This window comes from Capsicum annuum, chromosome 11 (genome assembly GCF_002878395.1).
Source record: "Capsicum annuum cultivar UCD-10X-F1 chromosome 11, UCD10Xv1.1, whole genome shotgun sequence".
NCBI classification, from domain to species: Eukaryota; Viridiplantae; Streptophyta; class Magnoliopsida; order Solanales; family Solanaceae; genus Capsicum; species Capsicum annuum.
The window spans coordinates 231260185-231285839 of record NC_061121.1 but is presented as its reverse complement, the minus strand read 5'-3'; the positions used below and the strand labels follow the sequence as shown (position 1 = coordinate 231285839).

General features: G+C 30.1%; 2 protein-coding genes across 3 annotated transcripts; both read left to right on the top strand.

Moving 5' to 3' along the window:
* The first annotated feature begins 428 nt into the window (after nt 1–428).
* Nucleotides 429–8283, top strand: LOC107848443 (lysosomal Pro-X carboxypeptidase). Of its 2 annotated transcripts, none has more exons than XM_047399903.1 (9): nt 429–870; nt 1621–1807; nt 2228–2361; nt 2448–2560; nt 3856–4096; nt 6192–6347; nt 7113–7192; nt 7311–7360; nt 7921–8283. In XM_047399903.1, exons 1-9 carry the CDS (start codon nt 457–459, stop codon nt 8067–8069), a joined length of 1524 nt encoding a protein of 507 aa, XP_047255859.1. In that variant the 5' UTR covers nt 429–456; the 3' UTR covers nt 8070–8283. The 2 variants fall into 2 exon arrangements, with proteins under 2 accessions (XP_047255859.1, XP_047255860.1); XM_047399904.1 differs by lacking the exon at nt 7921–8283 and adding an exon at nt 7774–7811.
* A 5942-nt stretch (nt 8284–14225) lies between these two features.
* On the top strand, nt 14226–17688 carry LOC107846102 (lysosomal Pro-X carboxypeptidase-like). The gene is made up of 5 exons (XM_047400287.1): nt 14226–14246; nt 14577–14756; nt 15403–15558; nt 17247–17326; nt 17425–17688. The coding sequence occupies exons 1-5, from the start codon at nt 14226–14228 to the stop codon at nt 17522–17524; spliced, it is 537 nt and encodes a 178-aa protein (XP_047256243.1). The 3' UTR covers nt 17525–17688.
* The last annotated feature ends 7967 nt before the right edge of the window (nt 17689–25655 follow it).

Here is a 25655-nt window from a genome sequence, read left to right as displayed (position 1 = left end):
GACATAAAGTGCAAGATATTGTTGGAGATATAATTAACTTAATGAAGTGAGTTATTTTTAATATTTGAGTTGTTTATACATTAATTTCAATATGATATTAGAGCAAACTCCGAAAAATATTGGATATTTCAATTGCAAAAGTTGAAAAATAAATATTTATAAAATTTATTCGAAACGATAAAATTCTGGCAGATAAATTAAGTTTTATCAACCCCTTTAATAGACCTTAGACAAAGCAAATTTAAATTAGCAAAACTTAATAACAAAATTCTAATAAAAGACCTCAATCGGAATGAATTCAGATTAGTCAAACGTCAAAGCGAACATCAGACATCAACTAAGAAAAAAAAATTTGTTAGATAAAAACATTCATGCCCCACATTAGAGAGTGGAATAACACTTATAAATATCTCCACAATTTATATAACACTTAACCAAAGTTTTTTTCTTCTCTCAATGAAGATGAATAGGCTTTTCTTATTCCAATGGCTTCTTTTGCTTCTCTTATTCATCTTCACAAAAACTTCAATTTCTTTAAAACTCCATAAAATCCCAAGACTCACACCACTTGTTGAAAATATAATTCAAGATTTTAACACCCTTTCTTCTTCTTCAATAAGAATTCTACCAAAAGGATTTGAGACTTATTACTATACACAAACACTTGATCACTTTAATTATGGACCAAAAAGTTACAAAACTTTTAAGCAAAGGTACATAATTAATTCTAACTACTGGGGTGGTTCAAATTCAAGTTCTCCAATTTTTGCCTATCTTGGTGCTGAATCTTCTATTGATGGAGATCCTTCTTCTATTGGATTTCTCACTAATTTTGCACCTCAATTTAAAGCTCTTCTTGTTTACATGGAGGTAATTACACTCATTAGTTCCATCAAGCATATATACATTTGGCAACTAAAATTTAGGGCAACATTGATCATAAATTTTGAGAGTAGATTTAGAAATTTTATCGTTAAATATTTGTTTAACCATGAGATTTGATTAAAATTTTGAAAATCTGACCTTTGTTTATTTCAAGTTTCACTCACAAAGCTTAAAATCTTTTTTAAGTAAAATACATGTTAAACATAACGTCGAATTCCAAAAATCTGAGTTTTGAAATTTCAACTTCAGAATCTATGATCGAAATGATTAGAGAGTCTTGAGAATGGAAAAACTATACTAAGGAGTGTCTCCTAGTGGTGGAGCCATCCTTACTCCGGGGTGGTGATGGGGTCAAAAAATTACACTGATCGCTTAGCTTCGTTAGTCCTCATTCAATAACTTTGGTAAAACATGACAAAAAATTCATAATAGAGTCCGAAAAGTATGGTGTTATTTTCTGTTTCTGAGATCAAAATTATTTATCATGAACATATACAATAGCTGCTGAATTTCTTGAGTTTTGTCCCTCTATATTTACTATACGTTAAGTTGAATTCTCTTAGCATTTTCTATGTATTTACTTATTTATATTTTGATTCTCTCTATAAAAATCTAAACTTCGACACTAACACTTTCCTTAATAAGTTCTACATCACACGAATTCTGATTAATCGAACCAACGACTTTTATGCTTTAACTTTTTTTCTTTTTCTTTTTTTGCATACTATTTTTCAGCATAGGTTTTATGGAAAATCAAGACCATTTGGGACAATGGAAGAAGCTCTAAAAGATGAAGATATTAGAGGATATTTCAATTCAGCACAAGCTATAGCTGATTATGCACAACTTTTGTTACATATTAAAGAAAAATATTCAGCACAAAAAGCTCCAATTATTGTCATTGGTGGATCTTATGGAGGAAGTAAGAAAAAAAAGTTGTTCTGAATTTTTTTCTCTTTAAATTCTTTTTTTTTTTTAGGTAATTTAGGGTTTGTTGGGGAAGCGGAAAGCATTTTTCAGAAAATGTTTTTAATTTTGTCATATTCGGTTAGTCAGAATTTTAAGAAAATATTTTTTTAGAAAATACCACCGTCCATCACACCACATCTTCACCCCATCACCGCTACCTTATTTCCATAATATATATATATATATATATATATATATACACACACACTTTTAGCATAATATTTTTTTTTTTGGCTTATGTAACAATTTCGATAAATTCACTTATATTTCAAAAAAATATTTTCGAAATACCGAACACACCCTTAAAGTTTGAATATTCTTAAAACTCTTTCTCTAATTTATTTTATTATTATTATTACAATTATTTTTGCAGTGCTTGCTTCTTGGTTTCGAATGAAGTATCCACATATAGCTCTTGGTGCATTAGCTTCATCAGCTCCAATTCTTTATTTTGATAATATCACTCCACAAAATGGATATTATTCAATTGTATCTAAGGATTTTAAAGTAAGAAATTTTGTTTCTTACTCTTAATAAGTTATTTATTTTTTTTTTTTTTTTACTAACTAATTTAATTTCTATAAGTATTTCAGGAAGCTAGTAAGAGTTGTTATCGTTCTATAAAAAAATCATGGTCTATAATTGACAAGATTGCTTCTAGAAAAAATGGACTCTCCTATCTCAGTCGAAAATTCAAGACTTGCTCGTAATGTTCTCTTTTAACTTTCACATATTTAAAAAGTTTTACATCGAATATGCTACTGTTGTTATGAATTTCAAAAAATTAAGTTTAAATATATGTGTCCTCAAATTTTTTATATCATAAAGTTATTTTTATTTGTTTTAGTAGGTAATTTGTCTCGTTTACTTGTAGATGTCTTTTAGTTAATTTGATAGTTATATATGTCATCCGTACTGTAAGAAAATTTTACACCATCAGACACCTTTATTTATTATAGCAATTAGCAAGTAAACTATTTTTTTTGGTTGAATTTATATCATTAGAGAGAGTATGTAGAGTTTTTTATTAATTAATAATAAATTAAAAACCTGGACGTGAATAATTACCAGGAAGGTGGGCTAGACACCTTATCTTACCAATTTTAATACCTATATTAATATTGGCAATCATAGAGAAAGAGCTATAGAAACTAGGTATATGTAGCAAGTAAATTTCTTTATTATGATAGCACATTTTTTTCTGCACGATTTATATGCATCGTACTGTGAAAAAAAATTATACTATATATATAAGATCACCTTTATCTGTTGTAGCAAATAGGATGTCTTATTTTTAAGGTTTAGAAATCTCACATTTCTAAGGGACACTTATTTTAGAATGAACTAATAGTAGTATGAATTACATATATGGATCGCCAATGTAAGCAACTTTTACATCAGATCTATTTTTATCTGTTATAGCATATACCCATCTTATATTTAAAATTATAAATCTCATATTTTAAAGAAATTTACGTGTATGATATTATTTGAGTGATTGAGTAACATAAAAACTTTTCTTGTTTGCACCAATTATATACAGTATTGGTATAGGTAATTCACCATCATATCACTTTTATATGTAATAGGAAGTACTTACTACTTTATTACGCGTCTTTTACTTGATCTGATAATGTAATTTTTTTAATGATATTTAAAAAAAAAAAAGAAACTAATTTTTATTTCTATATTTATTTAGTCTTGATTAGATCTATATATTTTTCATTCATCATTTTTTCTACCTTGGTGGTGCCACTTCATGAAAGTCCACAAGATCCACTACTTTTCTACACCATAATCGTCGATAAGGTCATATCTAGATCACATCACACATATATGCATTTACATACTGTGAAGGGTGGTCAGTTTGAATACTTTTTGTCGAAAACTTCCGTTGTACATATAGAAAATTATATGTAATATATTAATATTTTAACACCCTTCTCGCGAAACTTCTGGTTTCGCCACGGATAACATGTACCTTTTGTCTCGGAAATTCAGGCAGTTGAGGGATGCATCTGAGTTGAAAGATTATTTGGATGAACATTATTCAGTGGCTGCTCAGTATAACCAGCCACCAATTTATCCAGTGACAACACTTTGTGGAGGAATAGATGGTGCACCAAAAGGAAGTCATATTCTTGATCAAATTCATGCTGGCATTGTTGCCTTTGCAGGAAAGAGGCCTTGTTACAACACAAACACAACTCCTAGTGAAACTGGCTTGGGTTGGAGATGGCAAGTAAGTTATGATCACACTAATTTATTCAAGAGTTTAAGTTATATATACTGTGACAGTATAAAGATATAGTTTATGTTATATCGAGATGAAATAGGTTATGTTATCAACTAGTGTTTAAGTCAAGAATGTAACCTAGAGGTCCACTTAATGCAGATATATACTGACATTGAAGATTAGGGTCCAAATCACAACAAAGAGTTAATTAAAAATTAATATTTTTAAGTTATATATAGTGATAATTATATAAAGACATAGTTTATGTAACACCGAGATGAAATAGATTATGCTATTAATTGGTGTTTTAAGTTATCTGATTGTGAACGTTCAAGAATGTAGCCTAGAGATTAATTTAACGTGGATATATACTGAAAATTGAAATTGGAGATTAGGGTCCAAATCACAACAAAGAGTTAATTAAAAATTAATATTTTTAAGTTATATACTGTGGCAATATAAAGATACAGTTTACGTTACACCGAAATGAAATAGATTATGCTATCAACTAGTGTTTTAAGTCAAGAATGTAGCCTAGAGGTCAACTTAACATGTATATATACTGACATTGGAGATTAAAGTCCAAATCACAACAAAGAGTTGATTAAAAATTAATATTTTAAAGTTATATATAGTGATAGTATAAAGATATAGTTTACGTTATATCGATCGAGATGAAATAGGTTATGCTAGTGTTCAAGTCAAGAATGTAGCCTAGAGGTCATGAACTTAACGCGGATATATACGGACATTGGAGATTAGGATCCAAATCACAACAAAGAGTTAATTAAAAATTAATATTTTAAAGTTATATATAGTGACAGTATAAAGATATAGTTTACGTTACACCGGAATGAAATAGATTATGCTATTAGTTAGTGTTTTAAGTTTTCTGATTGTGAACGTTTAAGAATGTGGCCGAGAGATCAACTAACGGACATTGGAGATTAGGGTCCAAATCACAACAAAGAGTTGATTAAAAATTAATATTTTAAAGTTATATATAGTGATAGTATAAAGATATAGTTTACGTTATATCTAGATGAAATAGGTTATGCTATTAATTAGTGTTTAAGTTATCTGATTGTGAACGTCCAAGAACGTAGCATAGAGGTCTAACTTAATGCGGATATATATACTGACATTGGAGAGTAGGGTTCAAATCACAACAATGAGTTAATTAACAATTATTTTTAAGTTATATATAGTGAGAGTATAAAGATATAGTTTCTGTTATATCGAGATGAAATAGGTTATGCTATTAATCAGTATTTTAAATTATCTGATAGTGAACGTTCAAGAGTGTAGCCCAGAGGTCAACTTAATGCAAATATATATTGATATTGGAGATTACGGTCCAAATCACAATAAAGAGTTAATTAAAATTAATATAGGTGTTTATTTTTTGGGGTACCTATATGATGGGGTGGTAGTAAGTATCTGACTTTGAGTACCCAAGATGTGGCTTTAAGTGGTCAATGAAGTCGAGGCAAATCTGTATAACATGATGCAAATTCTAGCAAAAATAGAAATATTAGGTAATTATTTTGCAGGTGCAAAAGTCTTGGGTTGAATTATGTTATCCGATATTTGGTGTGGGGTAATTGGTGAACGTCCAAAAATATATTCTAGAGATCAATTTAACACGAATATAAACTGATAGATTAGGGTTCAAATCACAACAAAGAGTTAAATAAATTAATATAGGGGATTTTTTTTGGGCTACCTATATGATGGGGAGGTAGTAACTAGTAAGTATCTGATTTGAGTACCCAAGATGTGACCTCGAGTGGTCAATGAAGTCGACGCAAACCTATATAACATGATCCAAATTTTAGTAAAAATAAAAATATTATGTAATTATTGAGTGGAATAATGTTATCTGATATTTGATGAGTTGATTATATATGTGTCTAAGAATATAATTTAGAAGTCAATAAATCGCAATATATAGATACTAAAAATCTTAGTTAATGTCTTTCTATTTGTCAACACGTCGGTAGACAGAGTTACTCACTATTATTATGTATGATAAAAGGTAATAAATAAATAATAGAATAATCGAGATAAGAATAAATGATTCGTTTTATTATTTTTGTAGACATGCAGTGAGATGGTGATGCCAATAGGGCGTGGCAAAAACGACACAATGTTCTTTTCAGAACCTTTCAATTTAGATGAATTCATAAAAGAATGCAAGAAAAAGTATGGTGTCTCACCACGTCCACATTGGATCACAACTTATTATGGAGGACATGTATGTATACCTCTTTCTCGTATACTTTAATTTATTACAAAAATTACAATCTTTTATATTTTTTTCGATTTCTCACCCGGTATATAATTTTATAAGTCCTGATGGCCACCTGGAGTAGCCACCACAACTAGAATAACCAGAAGACAAAGCCCTCAAAGACTGATCACTATCCTAACCAGGGCGATCACTAACACAAGACTGACCTCCGTCAGTAGCATGGACATTAACTAAAAACAATTTTTGATGTTTCGAGGGAGGTTCGTCAGAAATTGGCTCATCCGGAGTTTTTCTGAAGGAAACCCCATATTTCTGATTGACCTTCCTTGAAAATTTGATCGAAAATGTGTTTGTTTTTAGTAGCTCGATATCCATTTTAGGGTTTGATTCATCCCAATCCGTGTTGGGAATAAGCGCTATGTTGCTCAGACTTCATTAGAATGTCGATGGATGTTGAATCTCTCAAAAGTAGTGTATTATCTATATACACAGGTGTGATAATATGTTTGTGAGTCCCAAGCAACATTATATTGCCAAAAAAGACTCATTTTGGAGATAAAATGCTTCCTATCATAGACACGACCCACTCTCAATGCGTGAATCTGAGACCGACTCTAATTATAAGTAAAAGATGCTTATCACCTAATTCCATTCTTTAGTATTGTGATAATTACAACCTTTCCTCATTATGCATGTTTTGTCATGTTACTTTTTCTAACTATATATTATATTTGATATGTGAACTAAATTAAAGATTGAATTTTGCAGGATATAAAATTAATTCTTCATAAGTTTGCTAGCAACATCATTTTCTCTAATGGGCTAAGAGATCCTTATAGTAGTGCAGGGTACGTACCCCCACCCCCACCCCCACCCCCACCCCCACCCCACCCCACCCTCAAAATTTTTTCTTTTTTTATTTGGTTTTCTTTATTCTTACATTAATTTTTTTTGTTTCTATTTTAGGGTTTTGAAAGACATATCTCCCAATCTACGAGCTGTTTACACACGTAATGGTATGCCATAATTATTTACTTTCCAAAACAAATTTAATAATAAAGGAACTCATGTTGTTTGTTTTGATAAACTAGGAAATGTTAGTTATTAAAGGAATCTAACATCAATAACTAATTTTACAATTATGAGTTGTCACTTTTAGTTTCTCTTTCTCACGGATGTGGAAAAAGATAATTCACTTAATCATATTACTTAAATTTAAATATTTTATTTCAAATATCTCGTAACCATCGAGGGATTTGATATATTAAAATGGATAGAATCTTTTAAACCTTAATAAGAGATTGAGTTCATGGAAATAATCCTCCTAATAAGAGCTTCGTTTCGGCGCCGTCTTTGAAAAATAGCCATTGTAGAGTTTCTAAAATTTCACAGGTGAAACTCGATAATAATGACTAACTTTCAATTACAGAAGCTCCGGAGTAATATATCGAGGTTCCAAAATGAGTATCGTACAGTGAGTAGAAAAACAAACCAAAAAAATAAATAAATTATTGTAGATATATATTGACTCTAATTTCTTCTTCTCCTCGTTTTTTTTTTTTTTAATGGATTTTAGGTTCCCATTGTTTAGACATTCTTAATGCAAAGCCAAGTGATCCAGAATGGCTAACCATGCAAAGGAACACAGAAGTTAAAATCATTGAAGGATGGATAGCACAATACTATGCTGATGATCTCAAGTCTCAACTTCCTCATCAAAATTAGAAAAATTCCCTAAATAATTAGTCTATTTATTATTATATATTGCAAAATATATATATATAAAGTAAGACAAAGAATGGGGAGAAAAAAAGTTGTTGATCTCATTTCACAGGAGTTTGATTTGTATGTATTAATGAAATTAACAATGTTGTAATTCTCTTTATTCTTCTCTAAATTTTACTTCATAATTAATTAAGGAACTATCATTGAGTTTTAAGTTACCAGTTTCAGAAAAATCTTTAATAAGCTTTAGCTGATTCTTGTTATAAATCTTTTTTGTAAGCAAGGAGCTTGTATCAAGGCTGTGTACGTTACACCGCCCTATGGCCCATTAGGTTGCGGTCTTTCCTTGAATCCTGCGTAAATACGGATATACTTTTTCATATTAAAATTCAGACAGTCAGCTTTCATCATAAAGCAGACTCATTTAATTTTGCATATTTCATAATTTACATTATTATCATTTTACAAATTCAATTATTAACCTTTAATCCAAGGTTTAGGTTAAACAAATTACATTCATCTAAGGACCTACTTAATTATAGGTTGTTAATTGATATTCCCCCGGTTCATTTTACTTGTCGTTCTTACTAAAATTAGGTGGTCCAAAATAGTTGTCATTTAAAAATCAAGGTATAATAGTTGATTGTTTCCGCCTTACACTTAGTCATAAATATGAAGAGATATTTATGTTTCGATCGGACAACAATAAGTAATATAATAAGCAAAAGGAAAAACAAGAGGAACACAAGATTTACGTGGAAATCCTTGACGGGAAAAACCACGGGCAGAGGTAGAAAAATTTCACTATGATGGATGAATAATACAATGAGGAGAATGACGTATATGATACGTCCAAAACGATCCATTAAACGCACTTATATAATACGTGCGTACAAATAAGTTCTAGACCCAAAAACATACAGGTCGGCTCGATCCCTATCTACCACCAGAGACCCTACAAAAAATCATGAATATAGGTTGCACCGCAAACTTTTCAAAGTCGGATCAGCAGAATTTAGGTCACAAACTATAACAATTTATATGATGAAAAAAAAAAAGAAGAGAAGAATTAAATTGGGAAGAGTAATAAATGAAGATAATTCAGTCAAATTACTCTTTTTTCTTAAAAGATTTAAGTAAAATTAAACATGCCAAGTGAAATCATTGAATCACTTATAAATATATCCACAATAGATAGCTTCACCAAGAGATTACATTCTTTACCAAAGTTTTTTTTTTTTTTTTTAAATCCCAATGAAGATGAATAATAGGCTTTTCTTATTCCAATGGCTTCTTTTGCTTCTCTTATTCATCTTCACAAAAACTTCAATTTCTTCAAAACTCCAAAAAATCCCAAGACTCACACCACTTCGTGATCAAAATATAAATCAAGAGTCTAATTCAACAAATCTTCCAAAAGAATTTGAGACTTATTACTACACACAAACACTTGATCACTTCAATTATAGACCAAAAAGTTATAAAACTTTTAAGCAAAGATATATAATTAATTCAAAGTATTGGGGTGGTTCAAATTCAAGTTCTCCAATTTTTGCCTATTTTGGTGCTGAAGATTCCATTGATAGTGATCCTCTTGATATTGGATTTCTCACTGATTTTGCCCCACAATTTAAGGCTCTTCTTGTTTACATAGAGGTAGTTACATTCATTAATTTCATCAAGTGTATAGCTATTAAAACTACAATTATATTGTCTTAGTTTATACTTTGTTTTGTCATGTTTTTTGATAACTAAAACTTAGGCAGCGTATGACCATAGATTTTGGGAGAAGATTTTGAAAATCTATCTTTAAATGCTTATTTGACTGTGAAATTTGATCAGATTTTCAAAATCTATGATCTTCAAATATTTTCAAGTGTCACTCACAAAACTTCAAACTTTTGTCAAGTAAAATACCTGTCCAAACACAACTTCGAATGTCAAAAATCACAACTGCAAAAACTCAAGTTTTAAGTTTCAACTTCAAAATCTAAGGTCAAAATGGGACATCTTTAGAATGGAAAAGTTGTAATGAGCGTCTCCACACGGTGGAGCCATCCTTACTCAAGGGTGGTAATGCGGTCGGAAAAGTACACTCATCGTTTAGCTTTCTTCATCTTTGTTGCAAGAGCGCTCAATCAGGAGGAGCTATGGTAAAATATTGTCAAAAATTCATAATAGAGTCCGAAAAACTATGGTGGTATTTTCTGTTCCCAAGGTCAAAATTATTTAATATAAATATATAGTAGATGCTGATTATTCTTGATTTCTGTCACTGAATATGTTATATGTTACGTCGAATTCTTAGATTTTCTATGCGTTAGTTCTTTATATTTTGATTTTCCTCAATGAAAATTCTGGCTTCAGCACTAACAATCTCTTTAGTAAGTTCGACATCACGTGAATTCTGACTAGCCGGACTAGAGGCTTTTATGCTTTAACTTTTTTTTTTCATACTATTTTTCAGCATAGGTATTATGGAAAATCAAAACCATTTGAGACAATGGAAGAAGCTCTAAAAGATGAAGATATTAGAGGATATTTCAATTCAGCACAAGCTATAGCTGATTATGCAGAAATTTTGTTACATATTAAAGAAAAATACTCAGCGCAAATGTCTCCAATTATTGTCATTGGTGGATCCTATGGAGGAAGTAAGAAAAAAATATCCCCTTATTAATTTCCTTTTTTTAGTCTTTTAGATAATTTAAGGTTTTTTTGATACCGTGAAAAATATTTTTTAGTAAATGCATTTTAATTTTGGATAAATTACTTATAACCACACCTTAAGTTTCTATTATTACTTAAAATCGCATCCAACTAAACTAATTACGAAAATTCCTTTTTACTCAAAATAATTACCTCTTTTTCTGATACATCTAAAAAAAAAACCACCCACATCCCTTTATTGTGCCGCAAATTAAGCCCAAAAATCAGAAAATATATCCCACGATTTTCTCAACTCTTCCATTTTGAATTTCTATAATGTTCTCATCTTCATCTTCTACTTCAACATTCAAGTTACAACTCCCATTAGCTTTCTTTTGAATTTCCACCATGTTCTCATCTTCATCTTCTACTTCAACATTCAAGTTACAACTTCCATTAACTTTCTTTTCAATTTCTACCATGTTCTCATCTACTACTCAATTAGATCTAACAACTCCATCTTTCCAGACTCCAGTATTAATTTTCTTTTTTGATTTCCATCATTTCATTATGATATGAACGACATTGATTTTCGTGAAAATAGATTGAAATGTCAAAACTTTCTTTGGACAAAATGGCTATGATATTTTAGCAAAACTTTTGATTGTTGTTATTACAATTTCTATAAATTAATTTTCGTCCATCTGTTAGACTATTATGCATCAAAAGCTATTTTACTCTTCAGCAATGTATCATATAAACTAATTGTAGGTTTATAATTAACTTAATGTAAATTATATAATGTATCAGATATTTTAAAAAATAAGTCAAGTATAATGCAAATTTATTACAGTGCTGTATCTCAACCAAAATAATTTAATGTATCAGAAACTTACATTATCAATACAATAGTAGATATAATATTGTTGTATTTGCATATAAAGTAATGTATTATAAGATATTTAGTTTTTAATAGAATGTATCAGATAATTTTTACACATATAAAGTATTAAGCAAATTAAATATAATAATGTATTAGTAACCACAAATAAATATAATGTGTCATGAATTGTAGTGTATCATGAACTCTATGTTATTAAATGAGATATTTGTTATCATAATACAATATATCATAAGTTTTTATGAAAAAATTATGATATTTGTTATCATAAGTTATTAAATGTCGTATATTATGTAATTTAAATAGCAATTTCTTTAATTAAGTGCATTAATTGCTCAACTGTACGTAGGCTTAGTTATAGTTTCTTTCCATTTTTAATCATAATTAAAGATTTATTAATGTAGAGGAAATGGTCAAAAGCCCCCCAACCTTTACCCCAAATCTCAACTACACACTCAACCTTTAAATGTGACCTATTACCCCCCTAAACTATTTTAAAGTAAAATTATTACCCCCCTGGACTATTTTAAAGTGGAATTATTATCCTCCCGAAAACTGACAACCAGTCATTTGGAATGTGGTGTGATGCACGCCCTGCCACGTCATTGCCACGTTATTTTTTTTTTTTACTCTAAAAAAATTAATTATTTAACTTTATTATTTTCTTTTTTCTTCCCCATTTTTCATTTTGCTCCATTTTCTTCTTCAACCAACTTCATCTTCTTGAGTCAAATATAAAATTCTTCGCATTGTATATGAAAATTATATATGGCATTGTGGAAATTCAAAACTTTGAGCTCGCCATTAATGGCGATCTTGAGCAAAAAGAGAGGAAATCGAAGTTATCGAATTTTTTCAAGTTTTTTGAATCGGAGTTCCCCAACTTCTTCATTCAAGAATTCATTAATCAGAGAAATCTTATTGTTTCCTTAGTTCAAGTGTTTCTTGGTTTCGATTTCGGAGCAAAAAGAATTTCTTGGTTTTGGAGAAATCCATTAATGAGGAAAATGAGGAACTCCATTAATGAGTTCTTGAATTTTTGTTTTGAAAAAGAGAAGAAGAAGACATGACGTGGCAATTAAAATTCATTAAAAAAAAGTAATAATTAAAATTTATTATATTATTAAAAAAATGACGTGACAATCAGAAAATAAAGAATTTAAAGTGAAATGGGGTCAACTGACGCGTCCATGGGCAAGTGTAGTCACGTCCAATGACAGGTCAGCAATTGGGGGATAATAAATTCGGTAAAAATAAGTTTAGGGGTGTAATAGGTCACTTTTAAAGGTTGAGTGTGTAGTTGAAATTTCGACTAAAGGTTGGGGGGTAATAGACCATTTTCTCATTAATGTATCATAAACTAATGTATCATGACGTTAACTAATGTATCATATCTGAGATTTTATGTAATTATTATAAAAGCAGGGAGAGAGAGTAATTAGGTAGTAAAGTGTTGAGATTTATGTTGTTTACCCTTCAATTTTTTCATGTCTGGTTAGTCAGATTTTTAGATAACATTTTCTATAGAAAAATAAGTTCCTCAAAAAATTAGGCCAGCGACTTCTTAAGCGAAAGTAGGGAAAGAGGTTCCATAAGTGACATTTCACATTGATTCTGTCGTCCCCACCTTCCGATACACCTCATTTTCACCCCCACTATCCACCACCCGTCTCCATATAATTTGCTTAGATATATATATAAATACTTTTAGAATAAGATTTTTAACTTATGTATCATATATAAAAAAAATAAAAAATAATTAGCTTATATTTCAAGAAAACATTTTCAAAATACCGAACATACCCTTAAAGTTTGAATATTCTTAAAACTCTTTCTCTAATTTTTTGTTAATTTTTAATTATTAATTTTTATGCAGTGCTTGCTTCTTGGTTTAGATTGAAGTATCCTCATATAGCTCTTAGTGCACTAGCTTCATCAGCTCCAATTCTTTATTTTGATAATATCACTCCACAAAATGGATATTATTCAATTGTGTCTAAGGATTTTAAAGTAAGAAAGTTTTTTTTTCTTTCTTACTTAGTTGTCCTTTATTATTTTATTTTATTTTTTACTAACAAGTTAAGTTTCTATAATTATTTCAGGAAGCTAGTAAGAGTTGTTATCGTACTATAAGAAAATCATGGTCTATAATTGACAGAATTGCTTCCAAAAATAATGGACTCTCCTATCTCAGCCAGAAATTCAAAACTTGCTCGTAATGTTTTCTTTTACTTTTCATATATATTGTTATAATTGTGGTGAGGCACTTCCCGAACCCTACATACGCAGAGCGGAAGCTTTAGTGCACGAGCTGCCTTTTTATCAGTTTGATTTGTTATAGCATGCACACATCTTATATTCAAAATTATATATCCCATAATTTAGGGAAATTTCCCAGAGTGATCGATTAGCATAAAAACTTATTTTGTTTACACAGATTATATACACTATTAGTATAAGTAATTCACCATCATATATATCACTTTTATCCATCGTAACTCGTAAGAAGTAATTACGAACTACTTTATTGTGTATCTATATTTATTTGTGTTGGAGTTTGTGACCCAAATTCTGTTGATCCGCCCCTGAAAAGTTCGCGGTGCGACATGTTTGTGATTTTTCATGAGGTCTGTGGTGATAGCGTAGGGATTGGCCCAATCCCGGAGCCCACCACTGATCCTGTTGGGTCTAGGATTTATTTGTATGCACATTTTATATAAGTGCAATTAGTGGGTTTTTGGATGTTCAGAAAATACGTCATTCATATATATATATATATATATATATATATATTGAAAGGTTTCCACGTAAATCTGTGTGTTCTTTTTGTTTTGCTTTTGCGTGTGGTTTGCTTATTTCTGTCCGATCATAACAATTTATTTTGGGAATTTCAGACAGTTGAATGATTCATTTGAGTTGAAGGATTATTTGAATTTCAAATATTCATCTGCTGTCAGTATAATGATCCACCAAGTTATCCAGTGACAACACTTTGTGGAGGGATTGATCATGGTGCACCAAAAGGAAGTCATGTTCTTGATCGAATTCATGCAGGCATTGTTGCCTATGAAGGAAATTTGTCTTGTTATAACACAATCTACACTCCTAGTGAAAGTGACATGGGATGGGCATGGCAAGTAAGACTAGTTAGTCATTTTTTTCTCATATGTTTAGGTCTTAATGGGGTTCACTTGTTATATTGTTATTTGTCCTGAGCCGGGGCTCTATCGAAAACAGCATCTCTACTTCATCTGAGGTAGTGGTATGATCTGCGTACACATTACCCTCCCCAGACCCCACTTTGTGGAAATATACTAGGTATATTGCTGTTGTTTAGGTCTTCATGGGTAGCGTTGCTCGACACCTATGACGGGAATGTACCTAAGGTGTGGCCCAGAGTGGTTAATGAGGTTGGGGATTTTTTATAGGTAGTATGACTTGATAAGTCTTGGAGATTTTTGTATATCTACGTAAATTATGGTGGACAATGACATCTGATATTTGCTGGGAGGTAGTAGGTACTTGATTGTATGTGCTTAAGAGTATAACTTAAAAGTTAATGTACTTGATTGTATGTGCTTAAGAGTATAACTTAAAAGTTAATGAAGTGAACGCGAATCTTGGAGATGATCGGGAGACGGAGTTTAAACCCTAATAGATAAAAAAAAATACTAGTTGATATCTTCCTGTTTGCCTACACCTCAATGGGCAAAGCTATCCACTATTATATTGATGGAAAGTAATCGAGGTTCGAACAAACTGACTCGTTTTACTATTTTGTAGACATGCAGTGAGATGGTGACACCTATACGGCGTGACGAAAATGACACAATGTTCTTTTCAGAACCTTTCAATTTGGATGAATTCATGAAAGATTGCAAGAAAAAGTATGGTGTCTCACCACGTCCACATTGGATCACAACTTATTATGGAGGACATGTATGTATACCTCTTTCTCATACTTTAATTTATCATCAAACTTTCAACCTTTAATTTTTTTTTGGTTTCTCACCCGGTATATACAAATCGTGCATGCACATTCACGGTAGACAAGGAGAAATAAGGTTAGAAATGAGATTATTCGGGAGAAGGTGGGAGTGACATCGGTAAAGGACAAGATGCGAGAAGTGAGGTTGCGTTGGTTCGGACATGTGATGAGAAGGGAAGCGGATGCTCCAATTCGGAGGTGTGAGAGACTGGCTATGGATAGTTACGTTTTAGGCGGGGTAGAGGTAGGCCGAAGAAATATTGGAGGGAAGTGATTGGGTAGGACATGGGGCAGTTACAGATTATACGGAAGACATGACCCTTGATAAGAAGGTATGGAAGATGCGGATTAGGATAGAGCGTAGTAGGCAGGAGTTCGTTCGTAATAGTAGAAAAGGGCAGAGGCGGACCTACGTATAGAGTAGGGGGTGCACATGCACCTACTAGCCTCGAAAAAAACTCTGTATATATAGGTTGTATATCTGTATATATACCAGTGAATTTAACTAAATATATGTTGTGCACCCTCAAAGATAACTAATTGTGTTAGTGCAGTGATTAAACTTGTAGCATAAAATCCCCTTTTTGGGTGGAGGACTTGGGTTCGAAACCTACCCAACTACAATTGTTTTATTGCTCCTTTTTTCCAAGTACAATTTGTTGTAGTTTTAATTTTATTCCAAAAATACAAGCTCTCCTCCAATTTCAAAAGGTAAATTCCCCCTATCTTACACTCCCTCCGTTTTATAATAAATGAATTGTTGGATTTTGACACACAGATTAAGAAAAAAGCAATAAAGATATAAATTTAACACAACTTTTCATTTTTACCCTCCAAAAAGCAAAAGTTGACCTTTAATACCTTTTCGAAAATTAATTGATTGTCAAATCATAAGGGTAACTTTGAAAAATAATTCAATGATTCACTCATTTTGAAACACCAATAAATACCCCAACAATTCACTTATTCCGAAACGGAGGGAGTCCTATATAATGTTTATTTTACTTTTATTTTTTAATCATTGACTTATTTTCTATTTAAAAATTAGCAATTTAAAGTTTGAAATAGGCTTAAATCCAACGTTTTCTCGTAGCAACCATTTAGCAAACAAATCTCTCAGATTTTTTATTTTTCAAAAACTCTCTATTATTGTTAAAAATATAAAAGTGCATCGAATTCAAGTACGGTGAATAACACTCTTTTGTCATATTAACCAAATTAATGATATTTAATAATATTAAGTTTTCAAAGAACTATATGTCGAACTTTGGCACTATCAATTGTTATGTTTAAATATAAAGGTGCACCCGTCAAGCTCAAATCTTGGGTTCCCCACTGAAAAAGGGTGCGCTGTTTGGATTGTTATCTGTAGTGTTTTGTAGCCTCTTGTATTCTTTAGTATCTGTCGGTGTGTCACCCCTTGTTTGTTGTTTGTTTCTATGTTTTTGTTATATTTGTTATCTGTCGTGAGTCGGAGGTCTATGGAAAACAACATTTCTACTTTATCTAAAGTAGTGGTATGGGCTGCGACACTGCATACACTCAACCCATCCCCAGACTTCATTTTGTGAGAATATATTGGATATGTTATTGTTGTATATTAGATATATTTGAACTTTAACACGACTGAATTTTGCAGGACATAAAATTAATTCTTTATAAGTTTGCTAGCAACATCATTTTCTCTAATGGGCTAAGAGATCCTTATGGTAGTGGAGGGTACGTACAACCTCCCCCCAAATAAAAAAAGTTTTTTCCTTTTTCTATTTGGTTTTATTTATTCTTACGTTACTTTTTCATTTTGGTTTCTATTTTAGAATTTTGCAAGACATATCTCATAGTCTACCGGCTGTCTACACACGTAATGGTATGCCATTATTTACCCTTCATGTTCTTTCTGATATCTCGTATAAATGAGAGGCGGAGCCAGGCTAGTAATAGGGGTTCGTTCGAACTCCTTCGATGAAAAAATATATTATTAATACATGATTAAAATTGATTTTTATGAATATACCATAGATGTTGACCCCCCAGGTGAGTTTTTCTTTAGATTTGAACCCCTCATCAACAGAAATTCTGGCTCCGCCTCTGATGTAAATTATTGAAGTTTATGTGATGAAATGAAAATAGAACCTTATTGACGATATACCTTTTAGCCATGTTTTTGAAAAAATGTCACCTTCATAGAATTTTGTAAATTTCACAGGTGAAACTCAATGACAATGACTAACTTTTAGTGGCCGAGGCGCTTCCTACTTTAATGAACGAATAAGGTGTGAATAGATCCAGATTAATCTAGGTCCCAAAATGAGTACTGAATACTGAGTGAAAATTTACCAAATAGAAGTTTTTTTTCGCATATATATATATCGACTCGAATTTCTTCTCAATTCTTATTTTTGTAGGTTCCCATTGTCTGGACATTCTTACTGCAAAGCCAAGTGATCCAGAATGGCTAAACATGCAAAGGAAAACAGAAGTTGAAATCATTGAAGGATGGATGACACAATACTATGTTGATCTCTGGAAAAATTCTCTAAAAAATTAGTCCATTTATTTTTAATCTTCTTCAACATAAATAATGTGTATGAAAACACATATCTTAGATTTATTAATTCAGTATAAAACACATCTATTTTTATTATAAGGATAATAAATAAATATGACCCTTAAACTTGATAGAGCACAAATATGACATTTAACTATTTAAAACTGCACACATATGACATCCGATCCTATGTGGCAAAATGCGTGTTGTACACGCAAAATTAGGCGTGTCGGGCTAAAAATTTGAGCGTCCCAACAGTAAAAAAAGGATAAAATGACTATTATACCCTTACTAATTCCTTTTTATATATTTAAATGACTTTTCACTATTATTTTTTCATTATTTTCAGCTCAAAGATGAAACTATACTAATAATAAATAAAAAAATTATAGTTTAATAAAAAGTTATTAAATTAAAGTTATTAAATTAATGTTATTAAAACATCATAACGTTATTAAATTAACATTACTAAAACGTTATTAAAACGTTATTAAGGGCAGTAGTAGTAATTTATTAAATTAACGTTATTAAAACATTATTAATAAAAGGTTGTTAAGGGCAGTAGTAGTATATTAAATTATTATTAAAATATTATTATATGAACATTATTAAATTAACGTTATTAAGGACAGTAGTAGTATATTAAATTAACATTATTAATAAAACGTTATTAAGATGAAAATTTTATTAAAATATTGTTATTATTATTATTCTTTTTCATTTGATAATTTTTTCAATCATTAATTCAAAGTTGAAGAAAATGTCAAAATGGTTCGTTTGGTAGAGTTAATATAATCTATCTCTAAAATATGGACATTCAAGATCATATTAAGATAAATAAAACTTAACTTTAACTCTAAAATGTAAATTGGCAGAATAAAGTAAAAATTAGCAAATGCATGAATAAAAATCAATATGTTTGCTCCATCACTAATTCAGTTGACCAGTTATTTACTTAGGCTAAACAATAAAATCAACTTAAGGTCTCTTTATAAGAAAGTTACACATTAATGTAAGGACGATTAAAGCATATAAGTGGCCTACGATCAAAATTAAACGGAGGTCTTCAATTTTTTTAAAAAACATAAACTTTTTTAATAAAGTCCATTTTAAAAATCGTATGATCGATAATAAATATAATCGATGCATTAATCTTACAATTGTATATGATATACTCCATATCTCACTTATATGTTTTCCAAAAAAAAAATTATGAACCATTTTTTACCTTTCTTCAAAGTGCTTCTTTCACATTAACCACTTCATGAGTAAAGTATAATTTGTTATCCTTATTCTATTTATTCCTAAACCAACTGTTGGATGTATGGCATGTGCTCTTAGTTTTTTGGCCATTTTTACCTTCTATGCTATCTTTATAGCATCACATAAGTAGCATGCATCCAAATACACCTACTAATTAGCATATTTTTTTCCTAGATATTTCAAAATTATTTTTGTAGCCTCAGTTAAAATAGAATTAGAGTTGGGAGATCTATCGGAAACAACCTCTCTACTTCATCTGAAGTAATGGTATAGACTGCGCACACTTTACTTTCTTCAGACCCCACTTTGTGAAAATGCTCTATATATGTTATTAAGCTGACATAGAATTAGAGAACAAAATCAACATCTCAATTCCCCAATCTAGTTGACCAAAAAAGGGAAAGTTTAGTTGTTTTACAATATAATGGTCATATTTATGTTAGTTTGAGTGGATATCATTGGGCTATTCAGTTAATTTACTATGCAATCTTTTAATCATTTGTCTACTCCGAAGTAATTTTAACTGAATCAGATATGTGGTGTTTGAAGTTACATATGATACGAGTTCAAGTAAATTAAATGCTATAAAATAGGCGAACGTCAATCATATGTGAATGAACCCTAGAGACCAAAGTGTTTGAACTTCAAATAAAACTAACTGAATTCAATCATATACGTGTAGACTACCATTATAGTGGCTTTTATAACTTTTGTGGGGTAATACGTTGCCCACAAAGTTAGAGTGTTTTTTTGTAAATATCAGACAAGTTCGGTGTTGATTGTATGTCTTTTTTCTTTATTAAATATTTGAAAATATGTCATCATTTGACCATGGATATCTTACTTTTTTTCCATAGTTAAATTCCTTAATATAAAATTTTAACATTTTAAAATTTAACTTGAAATTGAATTTTGAAATTCGAAAAGACCCAAATAGTTGTTTTCACTCAAAATCATTCACGAAATTAAAAAACAACTCACATTTTTACCCTAATTTTCAATTATTATTTTCAATTAGAAAAACTAAAATTACTTTTTTTTTCTTTTTATATTTCACAATTTTCATGACTAAACAGACATACATTTTTCAAGTGATCAATATTGGATTCTGTATCACATTAACGAGTCCAGTTGTGATGTAGCCAAATGGACTTCAAATTTCAAATCTCTTATCCACTTTTTATACACAAAAAACTCTAACAACATAGGTCAATATGCGTGTAACCAAACACTACTTTAATTTTTAAGTATTATTTTTCACTATGAAAGCACAATTACTTTTTTTTTTTTTAAATACACACACACAATTTTCATGGTCAAACAAACATATAACATATCTATCAGCTGGCCAGTAATGGATCTCATTACAAATTCACAAAGCCCATATCAACGTTTCAAGCAAGCCCAGTGGACTTCAAAATTCAAAAAATTCATATCCACAGTTCTATCAAACCCAATGGACTTAAAAGTCATAAAACTAATATCCACATTTCTAATAAGCCCAATGAACTTCAAAATTCACAAAGTTCATATCCACACTTCTAACAAACCCAATAAATTTCAACATTCTCAAATCCCATATCCACATTTCTAACAAGCCCAACAGACTTCAAAATTCTCAAATCCCATAACCACATTTCTAACAAGCCCAACAGACTTCAAAATTCACAAAAGTTCATATCCATATTTCTAAGAAGCCCAATGAACTTCAAAATTTACAAAAGTTCATATCCAAATTTCTAAGAAGCCCAATGAAATTCAAAATTCTCAAAACCCATATCCACATTTTTAACTGCCAAATAAACTTCAAAATTCACAAAGTCCATATCTATATTTCTAACAAGCCCAATATGCTTTAAAATTCACAAAATCCACATCCACATCTCTAACAAGCCCAGTATGTTTCAAAATTCACAAAGTTCATATCCACATTTCTAACAAGCCCAATAAGCTTAAAAATTAACAAAGTCCATATCCACATTTCTAACAAGATCGATGGACTTAAAATCTACATAGTCCATATCCACAATTTTAGTAAGCCCGATGGACTTCAAATTCACAAAGTCCATATCCACATTTCTAACAAGTCCGATGGACTTTAAAATTCCCAAAGCTCATATCCATGTTTCTAACAATCTCGATGGACTTTAAAATTCACAAAAGTTCATATCCATATTTCTAACAAGCCCGATGGACTTCAAGTTCACAAAGTCCATATCCACATTTCTAACAAGTTCAATGAACTTCAAAATTCTCAAAACCCGTATCCACATTTCTAACAAGCCCAATATACTTCGAAATTCTCAAAATCCATATCCACATTTCTAACAAGCCCAATAGACTTCAAAATTCTCAAAGCCCATATCCACATTTCTAAAAAGTCCAATAGAGTTCAAAATTCCCAAAGCCCATATCCACATTTCTAGCAAGTCCAAAAGACTTCAAATTTCTCAAAGCCCATGTCCACATTTCTAAAAAGTCCAATAGACTTCGACATTTTCAAAGCCCATATTCACATTTCTACCAAGTCCAATAGACTTCAAAATTCTCAAAGCCCATATCTGCATTTCTAACAAGTCCAATAGACCTCTAAATTCTCAAAGCCCATATCTACATTTCTAACAAGTCCAATAGACCTCAAAATTCTCAAAGCCCATATCCACATTTCTGACAAGTTCAATAGACTTCAAAATTCACAAAGTCCATATCAAATAAACCTATTTTTTCTCAAGTTTAATGTGCACCTCAATATTTATAGAAGTACTTTTTTAATAAATTTTTATTTTAGGAGTATTTTACTAATTGATCAGTACAAAAAAAAATATTAATCGATTCTCCTTCCATATATTTTAGGAGTCTTATATATTTTAGGAATCTAATTAATATAATAAAATAATTAAATAATAAATTGAAGAAAAATAGTGAAAAGACAGCTTTTTCTAAAGGAGAGTCTTCACAAAAAGTTCAAATCATTTTTCTAAATGTTTTCACACTTTTAATATATTATAGATATGGATTATAGAATAGATATAGATTATAGAGTCACACTCTCTTCCACTTCTTTAATTAATTTACTTTCTCTCCCGATTCATAAACATAATAAGACCGATTCATATACACAACAAATATGACAAGACCGACATATACATAACAAGGCCGATTCATATACATAATAGGATTGATATATACATAGAAAGCTATGTATATTTATTTTTAGAGAAAAATGAGATTTTTGTAATATGTTTGGTGAGATGGATTTTTTGTAATAAGTGAAACTTAAGTTGTGGTTTGTATAATTTTTAGAAAAAAATGCTTATTAATTTTTCGTCGAATTGCTTATCTATATCAATATCTATATCTATATCTATTTTATAATCTATAATATGTATCTGTATCTATGTCTATCTATATCTATCTATAATTTATATCTTCTTTAAAAATCGTTGTTTTAGATAAAATCGTCTTTTCACTGTTTTTTCCTAATATTTAAGATTTGAAAATTATTTAAATATATTTATGATAAAACTTTTTTTTATTAGAAGTGATCAGAATTTCAATATTTTTTCTAATTTAAGATTTGAAAATTAATTAAATATATTTATGGTAAAACCTTTCTTTTTAAAAGTCATCAAAATTAATGACAACTGATACTTTTTTCATTAAATTAAGAATTCTAAATTGACTAAATTTGATTTTAAGAAGATTTGAAAAATCTAGAAATAAATATAAAGCTATTAGAATAAGAAAAATTTAAGAAGTACTAGGTTTTTAAAAGTTTTAAGTACGTAATAAGAATCTAATCAATGATTTTGTAAAGATTTGACTTTTAAAATAAGGAAAGATTTTACATATTAAAAAAAATAATCATAACACAAATATGTTTTAAATTGATGCTTCTGGCAAAAAGGGAGAAGAGGTACTACATGACAAATGCAAAAGTAATAATTCATCAACCACTTAAAATTTTTTGTGGTAAAACATATATGTGTATATATTTATATTTATATTATTATATTAAAATGTAAAAGATTTTTGAAAAGTTATTTAAATTTGTACATTTTATTAAAAATCTCCGCAATAAGATAAATTATTTAATTTTAAATAATTAAACGTTACATGTGCGAGGCACGTGCAGTTAAACAAGTACTCCCTCCGTCCCAATTTTTCTAATTTGATTTCTCATTTTACTTCTCTTTTTTCATTAATTAAGAAGAGACAAAAAATATTCATGTTTTATCCTTTACATTAATTACTTTTTCTTCAAATTAAAATGTAAACATCGGGGTACTATGATAAACTAGGCATGCTATTAATTATTTTTCTTAATCAATGTGTCATCTCAATTTGAGATGAAGAAAGTGTATATTAAAAGTGTTAAGACCCTTGTAAAAATAATTCAAACTTTTTCCTTAAAAATTCCACCACAGAGAAAATTGTCATTTACTATTTTTTTTTTAAATTATTATTATTTAATGTTTATTCAAGCTTTCGGTTTCTACACAAATTACTTTTACTTTTCTTTATTTGGATTTATCTCTTTATGTTTAGTCATATTAATGGTATTGCTGCGTAGGTTAATGGCACTTTCGTATTAGAAAAGTAGTTAGTTTAATTGTCAAATTGAAGTTCTAATTAAGATCATACAATTCTACCAGGAAAGAAACTATTTTACCTTTTGTTATATATAAATTCAATTGCTAATTAAAAATAATACATTGATTTATTTTTTCTCCTCCATTCTGCATAACACTTTTTCCGTTAGTTTATTGATAGGAAGGTGTGAAAAGCGCGGATTAAGATACAATGTTAGTGGGTAGGAGTATGTTCGGAATAGTAGGAATGAGTGCTCTATTTGGATTGGTATTTGCAGTGTCTTATAGCCTCTTGTATTCTTTAGTATCTGGGGGTATGTCACCCCTTGTTTGTTGTTTTGCTTTTATGTTTTTGTTATATCTGTTATATTATATGTCTTTAGCCGAGAATTTATCGGAAACAGTCTTTCTACTTTATCTGAGGTTTTAACATAAATTTTGCAGGACATAAAAGTAATTCTCATATTACTTTTTTTTTTTTTGGTTTCTATTTTAGAATTTTGCAAGACATATCTCATAGTCTACGAGCTGTCTACACACGTCATGTGGTATGCCAGACTAGTAATAGAGGTTCATCCAGACCCCCTTTGACGAAAAAATATATTATTAATACATGATTAAAAATGATTTTTATGAATATATCGTAGATGTTGAACCCTCCTTAGGTGAGTTTTTCTTTAGATTTGAACCCCTCAGCAGAAATCCTGACTCCGCCTCTGAACTGTAAATATTGAAGGTTGTGATGAAATGAAAATTGAACCTTATTGACTATCTATCTTTTAGTCATGTTTTTGAAAAAAATGTCACCGTCACAGAGTTTCGTAAATTCCACAGGTGAAACTCAATGACAATGACTAACTCTTAGGGCCCGAGGCGCTTCCTACTTTAATGAACGAACAAAGTGTGAATCGATCTAGATTAAGCTAGGCCCCAAAATGAGTACCGAATACTGAGGCCTTATTTGTTTGCACTTAATGGAGGTCTGAATCTGAATGGTTCAGACTTCGGATCACTAAGTGCATTTATTTTTTATTAAGATTTTAGCTCTTAATAAGTCTTAATCATTTAGATCTAGAATCAAATCTTGATAGGTCTGAAGAGATATTATGATGTTGGATACTTTATTCATAATCAGTAGTCACCACCACTAACCACCTCTGCCCCTGCCACCATTATCAACCACCACCTACTATCACCAACCATCTCCACCAACGATAATAAATATCGCTACCAACTACTATTGTCAATCGCTACCACACATACTACCTCTATTATTCTAATTATATTCACCGCCACCACCACCGTCAACAACACCACCGTCATCAATCACTATCGGCCAATCCCTACTATCGACCAACTCATGTATCACAACTAGCACCACCACTAACTACCACTAATACATCACAATTTAAATTTGAAGTTTGTTCACAAAATAGTAATTAACAATTAAATTATCAAATATTACAAAAATTCATGTAAAGCACAAATTAAATTATGGTCAAACAAATCATTTTTTAGTACAAATGAATAAATATTTTAATGAATTTTCTAAACATGATCCACACAAAGTTTGACCAAATAAGTACAAATTAAATTATGGTCAAACGAATCATTTTTCTGTAGAAAAATTAATAAATATTTAATT

Excerpts from the sequence above, each read along its gene's own strand:
- LOC107848443 (XM_047399903.1), top strand. The coding sequence starts at position 457 with ATGAAGATGAATAGGCTTTTCTTATTCCAATGGCTTCTTTTGCTTCTC. Across the intron at positions 2,362-2,447 it reads TTGTATCTAAGGATTTTAAA|GAAGCTAGTAAGAGTTGTTA; the intron begins GTAAGAAATTTT and ends TAAGTATTTCAG. Across the intron at positions 7,193-7,310 it reads GATCCTTATAGTAGTGCAGG|GGTTTTGAAAGACATATCTC; the intron begins GTACGTACCCCC and ends TTTCTATTTTAG.
- LOC107846102 (XM_047400287.1), top strand. The coding sequence starts at position 14,226 with ATGTTTGTGATTTTTCATGAG. Across the intron at positions 14,247-14,576 it reads TGTTTGTGATTTTTCATGAG|TATAATGATCCACCAAGTTA; the intron begins GTCTGTGGTGAT and ends ATCTGCTGTCAG. Across the intron at positions 17,327-17,424 it reads GATCCTTATGGTAGTGGAGG|AATTTTGCAAGACATATCTC; the intron begins GTACGTACAACC and ends TTTCTATTTTAG.